This window comes from Phaenicophaeus curvirostris, chromosome 1, assembly GCF_032191515.1.
Source record: "Phaenicophaeus curvirostris isolate KB17595 chromosome 1, BPBGC_Pcur_1.0, whole genome shotgun sequence".
In the NCBI taxonomy this organism is placed as follows: domain Eukaryota; kingdom Metazoa; phylum Chordata; class Aves; order Cuculiformes; family Cuculidae; genus Phaenicophaeus; species Phaenicophaeus curvirostris.
This window is the reverse complement of record NC_091392.1, coordinates 86248470-86268371: the sequence shown is the minus strand read 5'-3', so window position 1 is coordinate 86268371 and position 19902 is coordinate 86248470. Positions and strand designations below refer to the sequence as shown.

Below are 19902 nucleotides of genomic sequence, written 5' to 3'. Positions count from 1 at the left end.
ACACCCATGTTGTATTAAACACCACAAAGCAACAAGGAGAAAGCCCTTGTGTCAAAGAACTTATAGCAGGGAGTGAGTATATTCTCAGTAAATCTCTCTCAAACATGCTGAAAACTAGCTGCCTTTAAGTTCTTCCACACGAAAAACCCTTAAACTTCTGTCTGCAGAGTCCTCTGGTCATAACTAGCCCACAAAAATAACAACCTTCTAACTGCTGTAATCTTCAGTAATTCTTTGGCTTAAATGACAAAGGTTTGTACTTTTGAGGTTGAAACTTGAAGTTTGGTTCCTGCTGGCAGTTACCTGTAAGCACTCTAGTTACATCCATAGTGACATCAAAACCACATTTCCACCTTCACTTCTTCAGTCATTTCTTTTCTACTCAACAGACGTCTAGAGTTCACCAGTGCTGTTTCTTCCACACTTTTCAGTTCTAACATGCAGAAGCTCCAAGAAAATGCACATGCTCACTGCCGTGCCATTAGATGTCGCACCAATACAGTTGGGTAAGGAAAACCAATTCTACATAATACTACTGCTTAAATCTTCCATGGCTCAACATGCCCAAAATAATAAAAAAAAATAAAAAATCTTTAGAAGTCTTACATTGAGAGAATGAGCATCATTACCAACACCACGTTGCATAATCCATTTTGTTAATTTAGCATTTGTATAGTAAGAAAAGATATTGTAAATGAAACATCTTCTAACCAAATTCCAATAAACTGGTTTAAATGCTACTCTGTCAAGAAGAGTTGTGTGCAGAATGACTGGAGAATGAGAAGCTCTGTTGCAAGCACGGCTCTCCAAAACTAACTCTGCCCTAATGGAGAATGGAGATTTGATCTTCTGGCAAGCTCTTCTCAATTCTTTGTAACTGACTTAAGTTTCACTTGTCATCCTTTAGAATAACTGAAAACACATTCACATAAATAGAAGGAAGTCTCAGTTTTTCCTTGAAGCTTCCATTTGCCAGATCTCTTCTGTGGTCTCACAGACCATTAAGTGCGTGCAGACTATTCTTAAGACCATTCAGGCAGAAGATGAGTTGCATCAGATTAGTTAAACTTAGATGCTTAACTGTGTGTCCTACAGTATACTGCTGCACTCCTATTCCATTGCATGTTAATTTAACCCTCCCTAAGACAAACACCTTCACTGCAGGAATTCAGGTGTAACCCTAATACTCTGGGCTATAAGGCTTTTGGACTTACTCTCACAACTTTTACTATAATGCAATTCAAAACTGAAGAGATCACTCCCAGTGACTTTATTTGCCGTGTTTGCTGTTAACATAAAGTATTAAAAACCCTCGCTTGGATTTACTGAGCTCTCATACTATTACAAATCACTTAACTAACACACAGAAAGAAACTCTGATATGGAGATGCAAACCAGGGATTAGTGAGGAAATGTGGAATTAAAGTGGTGCGTAATTCCATGGAAAATTTATCACAAAGATAGTGACTTGCAGTACCTGGCCTGACACATACCAATCAGGTACATGGCCTGCTATCAATGAGCTCTGATTAGTTTATCCAGAATTTCTACCACTACAGAGTATTTGGTTCAAAGGAGTCTGATCTGGACATTTGCTCAGCTAGGAATCCAACTCTTCCAGACATACACACTTCTTTCTTGGCAGAAGGAAACCTGAGCCGTTAAGATATTATGAGAGTATATTGCAACTGTATTCAGATGCTTCTCAAGCAGCAAAAAGAAAATGTTAACTACCCAGGTTTCAATTGCTTAAGGCTCAATCTTTAACTTACTCCACACTCAAGAGGCTAATTAAATGATTAATTGTTACCCTGACCCGAGACAAACATCCATCACTCCTTGATATATGGAAGACAGCTTAATTGTGCAGCAAAGTATTTGATTCCATGCTAGCAGTTTCCTCTTTGATCATGGAGGTTATAATATTGTCTGCAGGTACTGCAATAGTGTCTCCTTGTGGAAGCTAGATAATAGGCCTTTATGAAGTAACTCCAAGAAAAAACAATCCCCTTCAACAGTACACATCTAGGAGCACTAATATAATATCTATGAGAGAACCAGTTAAGAAAGAGACTGTCGGTCCTCATCACATTATGTAACAGCATCACAAAAGTGTCACACGTATCACTGGAACACATCCCTATTCGTAGGTGACTTGTGACTATCAATTTATAGCGTGGCAGGATTTAGATATATTGCAACTTGCTTTGAACAAACGCACCATTGTGAAATAAAAACCCACCTGTACGCAACCTCACCCACCCTCCCCCTCCCCGAGATAAACAGGTATTACAGTGCACTGCTTCAATGCCACCTTCTGCTTATATACATGAAAAGTTACCAGGTCCCCAGTTTAGACTGAAAACCACCAAGCCACTGAACAAGGTGATCTCTTGAACTTTTACTTCCAGCCCATGTCTTTATTATTCAGTTCATATAGACTCACCTTAGTCCACGGATGTGCCTTAATCTGAGGGAATTTGAATTCAGTATAGTTTGGATTCATTTCTCTGATTTGCTCCCTTGTAGGCGTTCCCAGAACCTAGAAGGGAAAGAGATAAAAGGCAAATTGTTTCGATATGCTTTGTATTCATATGCTACTGAAGAGCACAGTATCACATACTGAGGCAACTGAAGTCTGTGTAACTAGTAAATCAATATAGTGTGGAGAAGAAACCCAAACTTCTGCAGTACCATTTAAGTTGGAAGTGACCTCCCTCTCCTGGGAGTTTTTGACCCAAACCCCCTGCTCAAGCAGAGTCAGCTGGAACAGGTTGCCCAAGACCATATCCACCTAGGTGTTTAGCATCTCCACAAACGAAGGCTTCACAACCTCTATGAGCAACCTCTCCTCATATGACAGATGCTCCAATCCATTAATCATCTTTGCAGCCCTTCCTCTGACTTCCGTAGCCTCTTACTAGCAATCCAGTTCAAGGTCCAAGCCCAGTGTAAAAAAACCTAATTACCTCCTACAGTTTTTCATAAAATCAAAGCAACTTCCTCAAACTTAGTGACATTTCAATGAGGGAGAGCATTCCCTCTAATTAGACTGTTACAGAACACTTTGGCCAAACACAGTCAGGGATTGCAGCTCACTGCATATGGCTATTAATGATCAGACCAGTAGCACAGAATGCATTTTACAAGTCATGAACAGCAGCCCTCTGGCAAGCTTCAAGGACAAGCCAGTTACTGCTGAAGGGAGCCAGACAGGTCATCCTCCTACCAGGAATTGTGTGGGTTATGGAGGTGTTTTCACACCTCTGTATTTCTACATGGAAGATAAACTTAGTTTAAATCTAACCTGGAAGCATCTGAAATGCACACCACCCCCAGTTTACTCTCACAAATTTATATTTCTCATTCCCAGAATGTGCACAATGTTATTTATACATGCAAATTAGTACTTGTATGAGAAATAACACACAATCGCATATCTCTTTGTAGGGGCGGATAGATTTTGAAAGGATTTCAGAAATCCCCTCAGGGAATAAGCCAGACAATATGGCACTAGTGCTTTCTGTTCAATTAGGACCAAGCATGAGAGACATTGCCTTCTACCGACATAAAAAACTGGAAGGTCTGTTCAAGGAATCCGGTTCTCCGTTTGCACCCAGTTGCTGGGTATCCTTTCGTTCTGCAGAGAACTGGAGAGGGCAAAAGGCAGAGGAGGAACCCTGTAGCCACACCATTCTCACTCCGTGACAAATCTCTTGCCACAAGGACTAGCATAATGTTATCACTTCATCTCATTAGACTGCACCGTCAACATCAGGAAACAAGTGATCTACAACATGACGTTAGCACTCTACCTTACTGCTTGATAAAGAAATATTTGGTTATGTATTCCGGTATCTACATAATGTTTTAATTCTGTTAGAAGAGTGGAAATTACACAAATAGACTCTAAAGAGTCAGGTAAAGAGGTAAGATAGCAAATTAATTGCTAATTCATTTGTGCAATAGAGAAACTATCATCAGCTATTACGAAAGGAACTTTGCTTCTCTACTATTTAAAATATAAGCTGAAGGACAAAACTAAAATACCTACCCAAAAGCAATCTTTTAAATAAACACGAGCAGCAGAGGAAATAAATCCTCTAACTTGTTCAAACAGTTGCTTCTTGGATAACAGATTTAACTGACAAGTTGTACAAAATGAATGACTGCGCAGCTCCTACGTTCCCACTGCTAACCAGAATTTAAATATCACCTGCTTTAAAAGCAAAGGGATATCTTCAGAGTCAACAGAAGATTTTATTGTGCATGTCTGAAAATGCTAGTTTTGCTCAGGTGGTGAAAGATAGTGTTGGCAGGATTCCATACATTTAGCTCAACTTTCAAAGAAAAAAATACTTGAGAGGAAACATGCCCTTTCCCTGCTGCTTTTCTGTTTGGCTCCCCCAGAGCACTGCCCACCCAGCTGCCAGGATGGTGTCACTCTCAAAGCTTTGATGACCGCCACTCTCAAAGCTTTCCGGTTCTAAAAGACGAGGGAATTTCACACCTGCAGATATTATTTTTGTCCCAATTTAGGATAAAAGTAATTTTCAAAACCTTAGCAGTTTCCTGGATTAGTTAAATTAGCTTCCTGAAAAATTACAGATAACTTGTATTACTATGCTACCATTTCTACAGGATAAGTTTTCAGGCCTCCCTAGTATAAACAGGCCTTGTTTAGAAGTACATTTACCTTCTTTCCCCTCCTCCCACTCAAAAAATTCCTTTAATAGACATCCTAAGAGAAGGAAAGGCCTAGATTTTTTTTCTATAGCCAAAATTTGGGAAACTGGCTCCGTTCCCAAGGCTGCTCAGAACAGGAGCCTTCACAAGGCGAATAACTTTAAATAAACTGTGTATAGCATCAAAGGGAATTCAGATGAGGTAGACAAGGGCAATTTCGTGGAAAGACCCATGTACAATGCCTATCCAGACATTTCACTAAAAGCACAGCTGTAACTGCAGATGACGGGAATGAGCAACTTCTAAGGTCAAGCACAGGCATCTAAGCAACAGCGTGTGAGACCTCACGAATCCTTAAAAAAGAAGGTACTGAAGAGGGATTATGTCAACTGAAAGAAGGGATTGCCTGACCATTCAGTTACACAGCAGCCTTGGACACACAAAATAACTGTACAAAGGGGAAAGTAACTTATATTAGCCATTCAGTGTGTTGACCTTGTTCTCTCTTGACTGTAAAAGCCAGACTGCACTTTCCATTTGTACTGAAGGCAGATTAATGCCAAAAAAAAAACCCCCAAAAATGGAAAGGGAAGTAGACAGGAAGAAGAATGGAAGTTTTAAGACTCAAATTCAGATCACAATGCAGAAATGTGCGGTGAATACAACAATAAACTATAAAATTGTACCAGCAGTTGACATATCTGGAAGAGGTCCTGTAGCAGACTCCCCCCATCCCTCAATGCCTCAACACCATTTCCTACATGATTTTGAAATTGTACCTCACTGACTCACAGCCAGTTTTCAGTGTATTAGGAATACAATCGAGTAACCTTGGTGAGTAACAGCAATCATCTAACCTATTCCAAAAATTGGGCAAACCTCTTCCTAAAATAAGTCCGGTCTGCGACTGCTCTTTCATTTGAAAGGCAGACGAGAAGCATATATTACTTTGTACATTTTTGGTGGAATTACTCCAGGGAACAGCTGTTCTCTCTACACCAATCTGAAAATACTATGATACAGATGCTCACTGGAGACAGAGGTTTCTTCACGGAATGGAAGGGACCTTTGGAAGTCATCTAGTCCAATCCCCCTGCTCAAGCAGGGCTAGCAAGTACTGGTTGCCCAAGACCATGTTCAGACAGCTTTTGAATATCTCCAAGGACAGCAACTCCACAGTGTTTCTGGACATGTTCCACTGTTTGATCGCACTCACAATAAAGACTGTTTACTTCCGTTCAGATTGCATTTTATGTGTTTTGAGTCATGCCCACTGCCTCTTGTTCTGTCACGGGTCATCAGAGGAAGGAGCCTGGCTCTCTCTTTCTTTGCACATTCTTTTCAGATAATTCCATACACTGATATGATCCCCTCTGATCTTGCTAAGGGTCCAATACTTAACTATGCAGATTAGCACATACTACTCTACTTCTTGGGGACCGTCTTATGAAAGGTCCTATTACTAAGGAAAAGTTTCTGGGGTTTTTTTTCCCCTTTTTTTTAAAAAAAAAAAAAAGAACCAAAAGCAGAGTAAATAGTATAATAATAATGTCGTTGTCTGATGGAACCAACTGTATCTGAAATGAAGACTAAACTTCTGAATGAATGAAGGGGTCTGTGTGAGAGTACAAGGGATCTTCCTGCAAGTGAAGACAACAGATCAACTAGCCTTGCTCTTCACTCCCAATTACCACCATCATCTCTTAAATAAAAATAACTAAAAAGAAACTTTATCTACTAAGATTAACTAAAGAATATACTTGGTGAGAAGTCAGACTGTTCTTATTCTCTTAGGACAAAAACTGAACACAAGTTTCACAAGTATTTTCTGGAAAGTTTTTCCTTAATTATCTGTAACAGATGAAGATTCCCAAATAAAAGTTTATTGCAGGAACAGGTTTTGTGAATGTAGGGTAAGCCTAGATATCTCAAGCAATTAAAGAAAAGCTACAGGCTCCAAATAACATCACCCTTAAACATGAGAATGATTTTCAAATGTGGAATAAACCTTGCATTTGATTACAAACAGCTGAAGATCTTCATTTTACATCCTTGTAACTCAGTTTTCATAGGAGCAGAAGACAGATGATATTCAGCTCCAAAAGATACCTCTGTTACATCCCAATAGTGAAGACAGGTGCTGTGCACACCTGGCTTCACTGTGCAGCTATTCATGATCAAAACCACACTGTGGCACACCAGAGGAAAAGGCAGCTGCAAGGGTCTCAACAAATCTCAGAGGAACAAAGACCCTTTCCGACAACCATTGTTACTGCTAAATCTTTGCCAAAATGTAAAATCAATTAGAAGCATGGGAACCCCAAGTGTTCAGTAGTTCCAGCTAGTAACGGCTGAAATAGAGAGAGGAGAACTGGTTATTTAAATCAGAAACCTCTAGAAAGCCATGGTTATGGCAGTAGTGTCTTCCCCAGGAAAACAGCAAGTTTACGAGGAAACGTGCTCCAGAAAGTCTGGTGCGTATGGCTTACCAGATGGCACAATTAGTTTTCTGCAAACATTTCTGCACCTCTTCAGAAAGTTGCAAGAGGCGTGCCGAAGAGTTATTTAAAAAGTTCATGGTGCAGGCATCTCAAGCAGTAAACATGGGTCAGCTTTGAAATAATACTTCAAGAAGTCAGTGGTAGAAAATAAAATGAACTTGCCCATTTTATATACACTTCCTTTGAAAACCACACTCATGTCAAACAAACTGAAAACAAACTAAATATAGAGATTTCTTCTATTAGTAAACACAAGAGCAGCTATACATCAGGAATAGGAAGAAACCCATTATCACCACTGACATGAATATAATTGCTCAGCCAAGTTGTGATGGGGGGTGGGGGAGACATCAGGAAAAAAAATGCCAGCAGACTTCCCTTAGGGGCGAGGAGAGAAGACCCACATGAAAGGCCACGTCAGATGAAGGCAGGTCCTCAGCACAGGACCACATCCAATAAAATGCAACACACTCTCCTACTGTTTATTCTCCCGGAAGAGACGGCTCCACTCTCCCCTTTAACTACTGCGGCTGAATTTATTTTATTCCAAAAACTGAGCCCAGAATAGTACCTTGACATTTGAGCATGAGCCATATATTATAATTGCAGTCTATACTTAGCATTTGGCTCAGTAAAACTGTCAGAGACCAAAAAGTTACACATGGATAGGATTTCTGATACTATAGAGCTTGTCTTTTAACACATTTTTTCCCCTTGTCTCATTCCTAACCCAGAGAACTATGGGAAGATTTTGTTTCTGCTAAATCACCATGAAATGCTAGTTTTGGTGCAAGGAACAATCACACAGTCCAGCAGGAACCAGACCAATCAAACAAAAGACTCTCCATCACCCTTTCCTACAGTTTCCATAAGTTAGTTGATGCATCTCATACTCTAGATTGTAGCATATGGAAAAAATATTTCTGGTAAAGACAACACAAAGCAAACTGGCAGATGCTGGCCCTCTCGTGTCCCAGAGCTGCTCAGACAATTATTGCTGCTTCATTCTTCTGATGGAGATGACTCTTTGTTTTTCCATTTCTGAGGGGCATAGGTGGAAGGCATTAAACAGAACCTTTCAGAGGATAATTACTACATTAAAACAATTACATTTCTGAGATTCCCGTTTTGCACAGGGAATAAAAAGTAATCACTGTCTGTGGGAATTGTGGTTGAAGATGTTTTAGTTTGGTGGGGGGATATACTGACTGGTTTTCCGTTGACAGTTTTGGGACACTGCAGAGCTGGAGGGGAGGCAGGTATCCCCCACCTTCTAGGCTTTTGCAGGGGACACGGCAGTCCTGAAGACACCACTGCTGCACTGCAAGCCACGTGCTCAAGGATTTATGGAGTCCATCCTAATTGTATCTCAATTCCTCCTGTGGTCTGAAGGCTGCTTCTTTTGAGCTGTAGTCAGTGCTTTCCCACTTGCATGGTGGATTTTAACTAGGAAATTGGCAACTGCAACACTCTTGGGCTGCTGGAAGGAGCAGGGGGTTCACCCTTCCATCAGGGATGGGACTGTATGACTGCTCCTTGAGGGGTAATGCTTGCTCGCGAGTAATTTCTTTATGTGACCACTCATGAAACCCCTGCTGCCACTGTGCCTACTTCAGAAATCAATCTGAAGATGTCATTCAAAACCCAGTAGGGGCATGAATTTTACTGAATGTATCAGGTTACCTACTTCAGAGATCCCCAGAGAAGGGATAAACTGACATTTGGAATAGCTAGCAAGAGCCAAAATAAGGAGGGAGAATCACCATTCAAAAAATCAAACTTTGGGAAAAGCACAGCACACAGTATTCAAGCGGAATGTACTTGGGCTGAATTATTTCTTCAGACTGAGTTCCAAGACAGCATTCCCCCATATCGAATATCATTTTGTCAGGGGTAAGCGGTCAAAGATCTCTCTTCCAGCCAGATTTGGGAACATCTGGAAAGACTGTCTTTAAAGAAATAGCAACAAGCGAAAAAGAAGCTAAAAAAGGGGATCATCTTTGATTCACATGAACGTATCCTGTGGCCCTAGAGGGGCACAGTTCTTCAGAGCACTTTGCAACAGGCCTGGAGAATCTCCAAGTGCAACTGCTTGGAGAAGATCTTGCAAGACTGCTTGAAATGAAACCACGTGAATCCAAATCTGACAAGAGTAAGAAATGCTTCTGATGCAGCAAGGGGCTGAGGATGCTGGGCAAGCAGCCTGCAGGAAGGACAAGTTGTGCTGGACTGACATTATCACAGAAATTCTATCTTCAGAAACACAGCTACTGAGAGGATGTCATCAAGAACTGCATGAGAAAGGAGGACTAGTTTAATGTGATGGCATTTTGAAGTCATTTTCCAGCCTAATGCAAAAAATTCATACCCAGGTGTAGGATCCAATTGCTGTGTTGTGAAATGAACTCTTGAATAATCAAAGCCAAGTAAGCAACTGAAGAGACAACTGAAAAATTGATCTTGGCTCCAGAAATGCTACGAAAGAGTGACTGTGACTCTTAGTCATCCTGAATTGACAGGAACCAGAGAAGTTTCTGTGCTGATCTCTCTTGCAGTGCAATCCACTAAACCTAAGGGATGAAAGTTGGATCCATTTCCAAGTGTGGGGCTAAATATTTTTTTCACTATCGCCCTTTCTGGCAGTTTAAAATAGAATCATGGAATAGTTTGGGTTGGAAAGGACCTTAAAGATCATCTAGTTCCAGCCCTCCTGCCATGGGCAGGGACACTTCCCACAGGATCAGGCTGCCAAGGCCCCATCCAACCTGGCCTTGAACACCTCCAGGGATGGGGCAGCCACAGCTTCCCTGGGCAACCTGTGCCAGTGCCTCACCACCCTCATAGTTAAGAAATTCTCCCTTATGTCTAGTCTAAATCTGCCCCTCTCTAGTTTACACCTATTGTCCCTAGTCCTACCACTACAAGCTTTTGTGAACAGTCCCTCTCCAGCTTTCTTGTAGTTCCTTTCAGGGAAGGTCGCTATAAGTCCTCCTCGGAGCCTTCTCTTCTCCAGGTTAAACAACCCCAACTCTCTCAGGCTGTCTTGGCATGGGAGATGCTCCAGCCCTCTGATCATCTTTGTAGCCAAGGAAGCTACCTGAAAAGCATGACTCCTAAACAGTCCAACAGAAGTTCACCCTGCAACCTTCCACAAAGTTTGCTGCCGTGCTACAACTGGCAGATCTCACAACTCTGCTTCTCCTACAGCCAGGTAGGATCATGGAGTCCAACTGTACCCGCCCATTACTAAACGCTATCCCTGAGCACCTTGTCTACCTGTCTTTTAAATGCCTCCAAGGATGTTGACTCAACCACCTCCCTGGGCAGTTTTACATGTTGCTCTCAAGACTTAACATGTCTGGTCATTTTTATGCTACAGAACCCAAACTCGCTCAGTAAACACAGGTTGCAGGTTTTATGCTAATCCTTCAAATTTAATCTGAATTTGAGCATCATGCAGGGAGCGGAGAAGAACAGAATGTTTTGTGACAGCTGGCAGAATGGAAAATCGAGGACCTCACTTCCTTTTTCCTCATTCTCAAGAAGCAAGGAAAAATTACTTGAAATCTGAGGTACATGTGCTGCTCTCCTCCTTCTCCCAGCACCTGTGGGTCAGTATGGCACTACAAGGGAAGCATCTTATTGCCCAGTTCTTGCACTTTTCTAGATGATTTCTCTCATGGCTGTTGATTTTGAAAGCAATATTCTCAATCACAACTGTTTTCTCACTTTAGCCTTCTGCCAGCACTTATCTGAATAGTTGACAAAATTTCACAACATAAGATTTCTTAGACAAAGGCATAAAAAACAGTCCACTTTGGCAGTTTGCACTCATTTTCTCTTCCAGTGCTGCCTTGAGAATACACACTGCATCAGTAACAAATATATGAACAGAAAAATATTCATGGCACCCACCCATTCAGGCTCCTATTTTCCGTATTTCCTTATGGATTCTGTGAGCATTTTTTTTTGACTACTACTGTAGGTTCTATGGCATTTGTTCTCTCAGACTTCCCTATAACATGCTGTCTCAGTACCGTAACCTTTTAACTGAAGAAGCCAGGCTTACTATAAAATTGAGTTATCCCTATACTTCAGTAGTTTCACTTAGTTTCTGTGCTTAGGGTGCTACACCTTGAACAAAATGTGAGAAAAGCCCAACAAAACACAAGTGTGGATGATCTAGCATCCTTTCCACATTTAAAGAGATGATTCAGAAATTTGTTTCTGCAGAAGCAATAATTGTCATCTCAAGCTATAATTTATTGAGGTTCCAGCCTTTACACTGGATACTTCTTTGGCTGTCATGAGTAATAACATTAGTTTGCTGGTACTATGTACTCAGCTATGAATTGGTCCATGAAAGTTATCACACCAATACCATGGCTAGGGGCATATAAAGAAACCACAGATGGCACATAGGTTATCAGCAATATTATTAAGGTACTCCTCTGCTACAATACAATTTAACTCAAGTGTAAACAAAAGAGAATCCTCCCAATTAGGACACATATGGACTATAAAGTTATCAGTTCACAGATGTTTACTTCCAATACTACAGAACTGAAAACATCCAACCGATAACAGCTTCTAGCAAACTTTGAACTACAAAGCATGTCAATAACGTCAGGACACCTACCCCCTGATTATTTTATTTTATTTCCACATAATGAAAATCAAAGCAATGGTAAGGCAGAGCACTATGGCTTTGCTGATAAGGCCTCTCTACTCTCAGATTTCTGATTGAGCACAGAAGGACTTGCAGGACTATCATCGTAATATCAACGTTTTGTATCTACAAAAACTCATTAGGTGCAGTTTCTCAGGACTGCAGACATCGATCAAGAAACAAAACAGGCCTTCTTGAAAAAACACCCAAAGGCAAACAAAAATTTACTGCACAAACTCTTGAGCAACTCTGACCATTTGAAGTGGTCCCTGTGAACCCCTCACACCTCACAAAAGCAGTGCAGGGGAAAGCAGTGCAGCGCTCCAAGACACTTCTCAAAAGGAGAAAACTTGTGCCATCTTCAGCCCTAGTTCTGACAACCACTCTGGTTTTCCATCGTTGTTTCATACGTAAACTGACCCGCCCTGGACATGCTCAGTTTGAAATACACTGGGCAGAGAGGCAATAATAAAAAACCAAGAATGTCAGAGGAGAAGTAGGTACAAGACAAGAAGCCCCCAGAGGACAGACAAAAACCCACCATATCATAGGCTAGGTTTACATGGTCAAAGCCTGGAAAGGTCAGAGTGCTCCCCACTGAGGCCATAGAGCAGGCCACAGAAATGCTGAGCCTCCCCAGCCCATGTACTTCACAGAGGAGAGAGACAACCCAGTGCTGGTTGGTGCCATAAACTCTGTTAGGAGAGGGACAGAGACATCAACAGCTCTGCTAGTGAATAAGAGATGCAAGTAGGAAGCTCCACTCTTTCACCCACACATTTTGGTTTTGAGGGGGCTTTCACATGCATACCACACAAACATACACGTAACACGGCAGCAGTTAAGTGGCAGAAACAAGGAGGAAATTATTTTAATAAATTCCTCGTGGAGACGAAATCAATAAAGCCAAGCTGTATGCACACAAATCTTATCTTCTGTAATACTCCCATCATACTGATCTCTCTACAAATCTGGCTTCCTTCATTGCAGAAGTTGAAGGAGGCAGGGGAGACTAGGGTGCTGAGAAGTCAGACACCAATCTTTTAAGCTATGAATCATATTTCCATGCCTCCAATTTGAGAATCACATAATATTCACAGCTTACCAAATGAAATCAATCAAGAAGTGTTTGAACATAAGTGATATATAAATGTTAGATATGCTGAAACATTGGGTCTTTTTCACTTGAAAAAACAAGACTCTTCAGGTGGAAGATATCTTTACCCTACATTTGTTCATTCTGCATCTGCAAAAAGGAGTGCCCTTTCTAACCTTTCACCTCAAAGAGCTGGAAAAAAAGGAAGAGAAGGTGGCTACATATGAGAAGAATCTGGCAGAAGGATATTTAATAACACTGTTTTCAAAGCCAAGTGCTAATTGCATGCAACAAAGGAAAAAGAGCCAGATTCTTAAAGATTAAGAACCACACATTAATAAATATTGGCTCAGTATGCAAGCACTATTTCCAAGCACGCTGAAAGCACAATCCTCTAAGAGGGGAAAAAACCCTATATAATTACAAAATGATATAGTGTTAAGCATGACTGCAAAAGGGGCATAAAGACCATAAGGCTCTCAGAAAAGCATGTTTTTTTCAAACACAGTTTATATGCAGCACCCTGTACAATGGTGACAGGATACATATGCTGACGAGGTTATGCACATTTTCATGCTGATTCCGAAAATATAATGAAGTCAATAAAACCACTTAAAATTCCATACCTTGATTATTTCCACCAACTGATCCACACCACTGTCACCTGGAAAGATTGGTTGTCCTAGTAACAGTTCAGCCAAAACACAGCCTGCTGACCACACATCTAAAAAGTGGAGGACAGGGAAAGTTATCAGCAAAAAGTACATACTCGGCCATTAACATAAAATACAGCAGTTTTACGATACTTACTTTCTTTTTTTGCCATAACATTGTATATAACACAACTAAAAATAAGACAACATACATCTAAAACCATTATCTAGAAAGCACAGATACATGGCATAAAGCAACAGCGGGCAAACAAAAGTCAAACCGCGAGACAAGATGAACTGGAAAATAACATTAAAGACCATAACATATTGACATTAAAACCTATACAGGTAGGGAAAAGATCTGAGAACATTTGCACCTAAAAATCAAGGATTTCCCCAAACCCTGTGCTGTTTTCAAAATCACACTGATCATGGACTATGCATAGGTATCGTCTACCACAACAGCTGATATCTTTACTGTTTCTGAAGACTGAATAGACTCAATTTTTCAAGCATGTATTTAAAGCAAGATGTACTAGTACTGCAAGTATTACTTGTATCCTACAGTACACGATGGTGAAGGGATCTGGAGACAGCCCCTCTCGCACAGTCACATCAAGACCTTATCTTTATCCCAATTTCATCTGCAAGCTCGGCTGGACAACAGAACTGCAAGTCATAGATCAGGTCAATGGCATAACGGCATTCATCAAAGAAGCCATCAACTAATTATCATACCTATACCAAAAGACACAAGGAGTCACTAGTAGCTACTACTCTACATGAAGACAGTTTTCACAATCTGTTAAAGGTCTGTCTTCTCACACATAAACAACACCATTCAATACTACAACAGCAACTTAAGAACATATCAGAGTATACTACAGAATATGTAACAGCATATTATTTTTTAAATGCAAGTTCATCTGAACAAAAAACCTAACAAAACAAATGCAGTAAATACTGCATTGCAGAAGGTTGTGAGAGTTTAATGTAACTGCACACCAAATATTGAAGTTTAAGCTGCTCAACATACTGGAAGTACTACACCTAGACGCAAAGATAACTGTTTCTCTGAAAAAATACACTGACTGTAAGGTTTTCTAGGAAGTTATCATTTGCTCAATGCATATCTGAAACCTTACACTAAGATTTAACCTCAAACATGCAATGAGCAATGGAAGATTTGAAAAGCCTGTGATACGATAATGCCCCCCAAAGGGGGGCAGTCCCTTCCCACTCATCTTTCTTTGAATTCTCATCTACTTTTATGAACTAACCTCCCACCACAAAAACAACACCACCACAAAAACCCAGACAGAATTTACCTCAAGTCTGTTTCAACCCAAGACAATCCATACTGCGACAGAGATCCTTATTCCCTTCCTGTATTTGAACTATACCACTGGGAAGCAGCATGCACACACAGCGTCAGTCATGGCTAAAGGTCTGTGTAAGGAAAATGCCTCTAACAGTTCTCTAAACAGCCTATTACCATGTTGTTACAACCTCTAGAGAGTGATGCAAAACAAACAATTAAAAAAAAACTAAAAACCTTTCAGGAAAGGATTCAAGATTGATAATAATCTGCATGTAAGAACAGACTTTTCCTTTCCCCATGGGATATGCAAAAACAAATCCTCCTCTTCTGAAGAAAGACATGGTTCAATTGTAGCATACAGTGGACACAAAGCACTGCTCATTACTGCAGCTTCAAAATCACTCATCTCTAAGTCAAATGGGTGCATTTTTACATAATACCTCAGTACAAACATTGCATCAGGGTTTACCCTAAAAAGTAACTACTTACAATGCAAGCAGCAACAAGAAATAATCTAAAGTTTGAGTCCTGAATTCCAACAAGCAAACAAACTAGATTATGCTTTTTGTTCTTTTAATCATATTTAATAAAAGCTTATATAGCCATCAAGGTGCTGAGATCTCTTTTGGACAACAAACGAAGAAGGCATCACATAAAGAACATCTAATTGCTTCCAACTGCTAAACAATGTCTCTCTGACAGTTCCTGTTGCTGGACCAAACCACACACAACAAAAGGATGATAAAAAGAATCGCTTTTATGTCATCCCATGCATACTGGGTTTATAGGAAATTACACACCAGTTTAACAGAGAACACAGATTTCATATTAACTATTGAAGAAAGATTAAATGTACTATACATTCAGAGAACAGTAACTTAAAAGTCTATTTGAAGGCACCTTAAAGGGTTTGGAAAAGGCCAAGTCCTTTACACAGAGTATTGGTATCCTAAAGCTATAATCATTATTTACAACTTCAATTGTTATTTTGCACTGAAAAAGAAACAGTTTACAGCGAGGAAAAGCATTTGACTGAATATAAACAAACCAAAAGCTGACATGAGAGAGGTCAGCAATCACAACTTACTTCCTTTTAAGATTTTAAAACTACACTAGCACAATTTTTTTTCCAAATTAGACTGCGGTTCTTTAAAACTGTTTTAAATAACCTTCTGGTCTGGCTTCTCCATGAAGTTGGCTTTGTGCTGTTTTCCCAGTCTCCCTAAGTGCATCTGCACTCCATCAGCCAATTCCAGACAAGTCTGAAAGGCAGAAGTACCAAATACATTGCAGAAATTTTGTAAAAACAGTGGGAAGAGCATGCATCTGTGTTGCTGCTGAGGAGTGGAGGGCTCAGTCCCCGCAGGATGCTCTGACCTTGCCCCCATCCCACTAAATTGCAGCTGCAAATGAGTTGAAGGATGTGCAGGTCCTTGCTCAAGCCAGAAAGCAAAGCAGAAACAGCAGAAGATACAAGACAAAACTGAGGGCATCACGGGGGAAGAGAGGAGAAAAACAAAGGGCATAGGTTATGAGGAAATAGCTGAGGAAGTCTGAGGAATACTTGCTGTATTCAAAACGGGTTTAATCTGTCAATCATACAATAAACCCATTGGAAACCTATGTAGCTGTTCTTCGTGCAGTGAAATCTTCCTAGTAGGGTGATTCAATGCCTTGTTAAAAGTCTACTTAACTTTTCCTTGCTAATGTTTTAAACACACGCTGAAATAAGCTACAGGCATTCCAAAATCCCCAATTTTTTTTTTCCAGGAGCACAATTTTACCGACTTACAAACGAGGACCTGGGCAACGTTCCCAGGGTAAAGAAGTGAACGAACCTCGGAAACATCCTCAGTGAATTCCAGAAAGCAGAGGCTAACTTCAGCAGCTCCAAGCAGGGATGGCAACAAAACACGATTTACATCGGTGTTTACACAGCTCTGGTAAGCTACGTACAATAAGGAAGAAACTGGGAAATTTCAGCTCTGCTGAAACTCTATGGACTTTATGCCATCAATTTTAACTGGGCTAAAATTTGGCTCCAAGATGGTTTCCCTTCCCTCCCTCTTTGAATCTAGCATTTTGTCTCCAAAATCTGGATGGTAATGTTTTTCTCAAGCCTGAAGTAACAATGTACTAAATTCTGGATTTAAAGACATTATTTTATAGAAGTGATAAGGCAGTTAGTATTAGTTTTTGATAGCTCCTTCCCAGACCATTTTCTGCCTTAGCACAGTCACAGCTAACTATAATAGTTTAATAATCCTTCCGAGCAAGCTTGCAGTGTTACTGTCCGGATGGAAGGAGAAGCATTTTCTGAACTATTTCTTTTTAATATGTGTGATTTAATTAAGGGAAAATACAACTATCACTCACACGCTTTAAACTAGTTAATAAACAAGCTAAGGAAGAACCTTAACAGAAAACAAGAATCAAGTCAACAAACCATTCTTATGCCAAACTAATTGGACAAAGTGAAACTTTAGGAGAAAATACTGAATGCTGTTATTTTTATGTAGCAGAAAGTAGGCAAGGCTGCTTTCTTCATACCTTTGGTGAAATGCAGTCTAAACAATATGGGCAGTAAATGCAACTGCCAGCCAAAAGCAACCTTCAAACAAGCTTATTTCAGGCAGCTGTCACACGTTATAATAGTAGCTAAAGCCATATCTTTTGTAGACTGAAGAACCCTTAAGACAATTTTCATCATCAAGTGAACTACCTGCACTAATTTAAGCATGCAAATATTTAAACAGCCTCTTATACTACAAAACTTCTCTTAAATTAAGTTTGTTACTTTATTGATCTTCACAGTTGTCAGGTGGGCATTAAGTCACTTAATAATATCATTGTATAATTCCCTTGCTTTTGAATGCCATTTCAGCATTAGAGAAGGCAAAAAAGGAAAATTTCTCCTTAGTACGGGAAGAGCCATCTGGCAGGAGAACCCACAAAATACACCCCTCAGTTTTAGTTCTACAAGTGGGCAATTGCCACTTCCAGTTGTCTGTGACAGGATAACCTGTTGACCAATTTCATTTTTGTAATCTCAAACTCTGCATGAGTTTGAGAGGCCAGTTGAGTTGAAGAAGGCCAGAAGCTGGCCTTCTTCTTCACAGCATAAGCACCACCCATTGTATCCTAGCTCCTCTAACTTGTTATTTGGTGGACATGAATTAAAAACCAAAGATTGAGCCTGCTCTCATCCATTTAGCACAAATTAAGAACTTTCCCTTATCTGACCTTTCTGGGACACCTTCCTGCCTCTTTCTACTCATCTCTGCCCCACTATACGTTGATCTTGATGGACTTCCTCCACATTGGAGGTGACTGCTGAAACCTGCTGCTCTGGAAACTGTGGAAACTATCTAGCAGGGAAGAAACCAGGAGTCAGAAAAGCAGGTCTAGGAAGTTGTAAAATCAGCAGCTTCTAGTTGCCAAATGCCAGAGCACAAAGTGTTCTTCATTGCTGCTTGTTCAGAACTTTTTTGGGGATGTCAGAATGGGAGCAACATTCTGGATTATGGGCACGTGTGCCTGTGTTGGTACAAGTTTTGCACATCAACCCACCACTTATCCACGTATTATGGAGGCAAAGTAAGGCTGAAACCTGGAATGCTTGGAAAGCCATGACTTGGAACAAAACTAAAACATATATTATTCTGCAACAAAGAGATGAAACTACAATGACAGGTGATAGAATACTTCAGTAAATTAACGCCTGTGCTTATTTTCAGCATTGGAAGTTGGCATCCAATATAGAGGCAAATACTTCTCACTGTTTGGCAACAGGTTTGAGATACACCTCATGATGGTTCTTACCCAAAAACTCAGACAACCTGTCTACGCACACCTCCAGAAGAGATTCTGCTCGAGACTGCTGAGATTAAATGCTCTCCCCCTCCATCTTAGCACCCGCTAGGGAAGTGATACTTATTTTTGGACACCCCAAGAGAAGCCAGCAGTACAGCCATACAGATCAATCTTTCCCTGCCAGTGGCTATAAATGTTCCCTCTGGAACACTCTCAATTCCTGCCAACACTGTGACAGAGTAAACACACAGGGAGCAGCAAACCCTTGTTATCCAGAAGCACCACCACGTTCTGGTGAGCCCTTCACTGGCCTATTACATAACCTACTAAAAAAATGCATGTTCTGAGGGTAAAGTTTAACTGCACAACTTTTTTCCACACTAGAGGATCACATGGCAACAGGAATATCTGCATATCCCTGCTCCAGCGCCTCTCTTTGTCCCAGGATGTTGCAGGGGAATGTGGGCAGCTGTCCCAGGGGTTTTGACCAGGCAGCAGCACCCAGATGACCAGCGCAGCCAGCGACATGCTAGCAACATACAATGGGATGGTGTAATACACACAGACCTTCAAGGAAGAAGCTTCAGCCAAAACACTATCAAGGGATAGCTGAAGGGCTTGGTTTGCAAAAGGTTTCCTGCAGATCAGCTGCAGGAACAAAACTACATGCCATTCCCAGCAAGCCTTAGGAACAAGTACACACTTGCAGAATTCACAGTCAAAGGTGCATGAAGGCCCAAATAATATAAGCTATGAAGGCAACCAAGCAACAGGAATGCTTGGGCTCTACCACTGAAAAATCACTTAAAGCTGTAATGTAAGCAGATGACAGAGCTAATTCGGGACAGGATTTGTAACTATTCGGCAACAAGGATTATTTAAAAACTTGAATAGGTTATTTCCCTGGTCATAGTTTTAAATAATATTCTAGGTCTGCTGATGACACGCATAGAGGCATTAACTGCAGTAAGTGTGTTTTGCTGCTACCCTTACCATCATATATATTTATTTACAGCACTAACGCAATACTTTACAAAAGCGTAGCAAATGCTACCCTCTGCTGTGAGTTATTTTTCAAGGGACCTTTTGGGTCAGAATTTATGCCACATAATTTGATGAAACCATCAAGAATCTAGAAGTTAAAAGCCAGTTGAAAATTCTGT

At 40.6% G+C, this 19902-nt stretch overlaps 1 protein-coding gene across 2 annotated transcripts in view; it reads right to left on the bottom strand.

The window, feature by feature from the left end:
- The window catches only part of GSK3B (glycogen synthase kinase 3 beta), a 159482-nt gene that overhangs the window by 26685 nt on the left and 112895 nt on the right, over window positions 1–19902 (bottom strand). For both annotated transcript variants that reach the window (XM_069867089.1, XM_069867098.1), the window contains exons 7-8: window positions 13579–13676; window positions 2447–2542 (exon numbers count right to left, since the gene is read on the bottom strand). In XM_069867089.1, the coding sequence (XP_069723190.1) occupies window positions 2447–2542; window positions 13579–13676 (194 nt within the window). The remainder of the gene's footprint in view (window positions 1–2446; window positions 2543–13578; window positions 13677–19902) is intronic.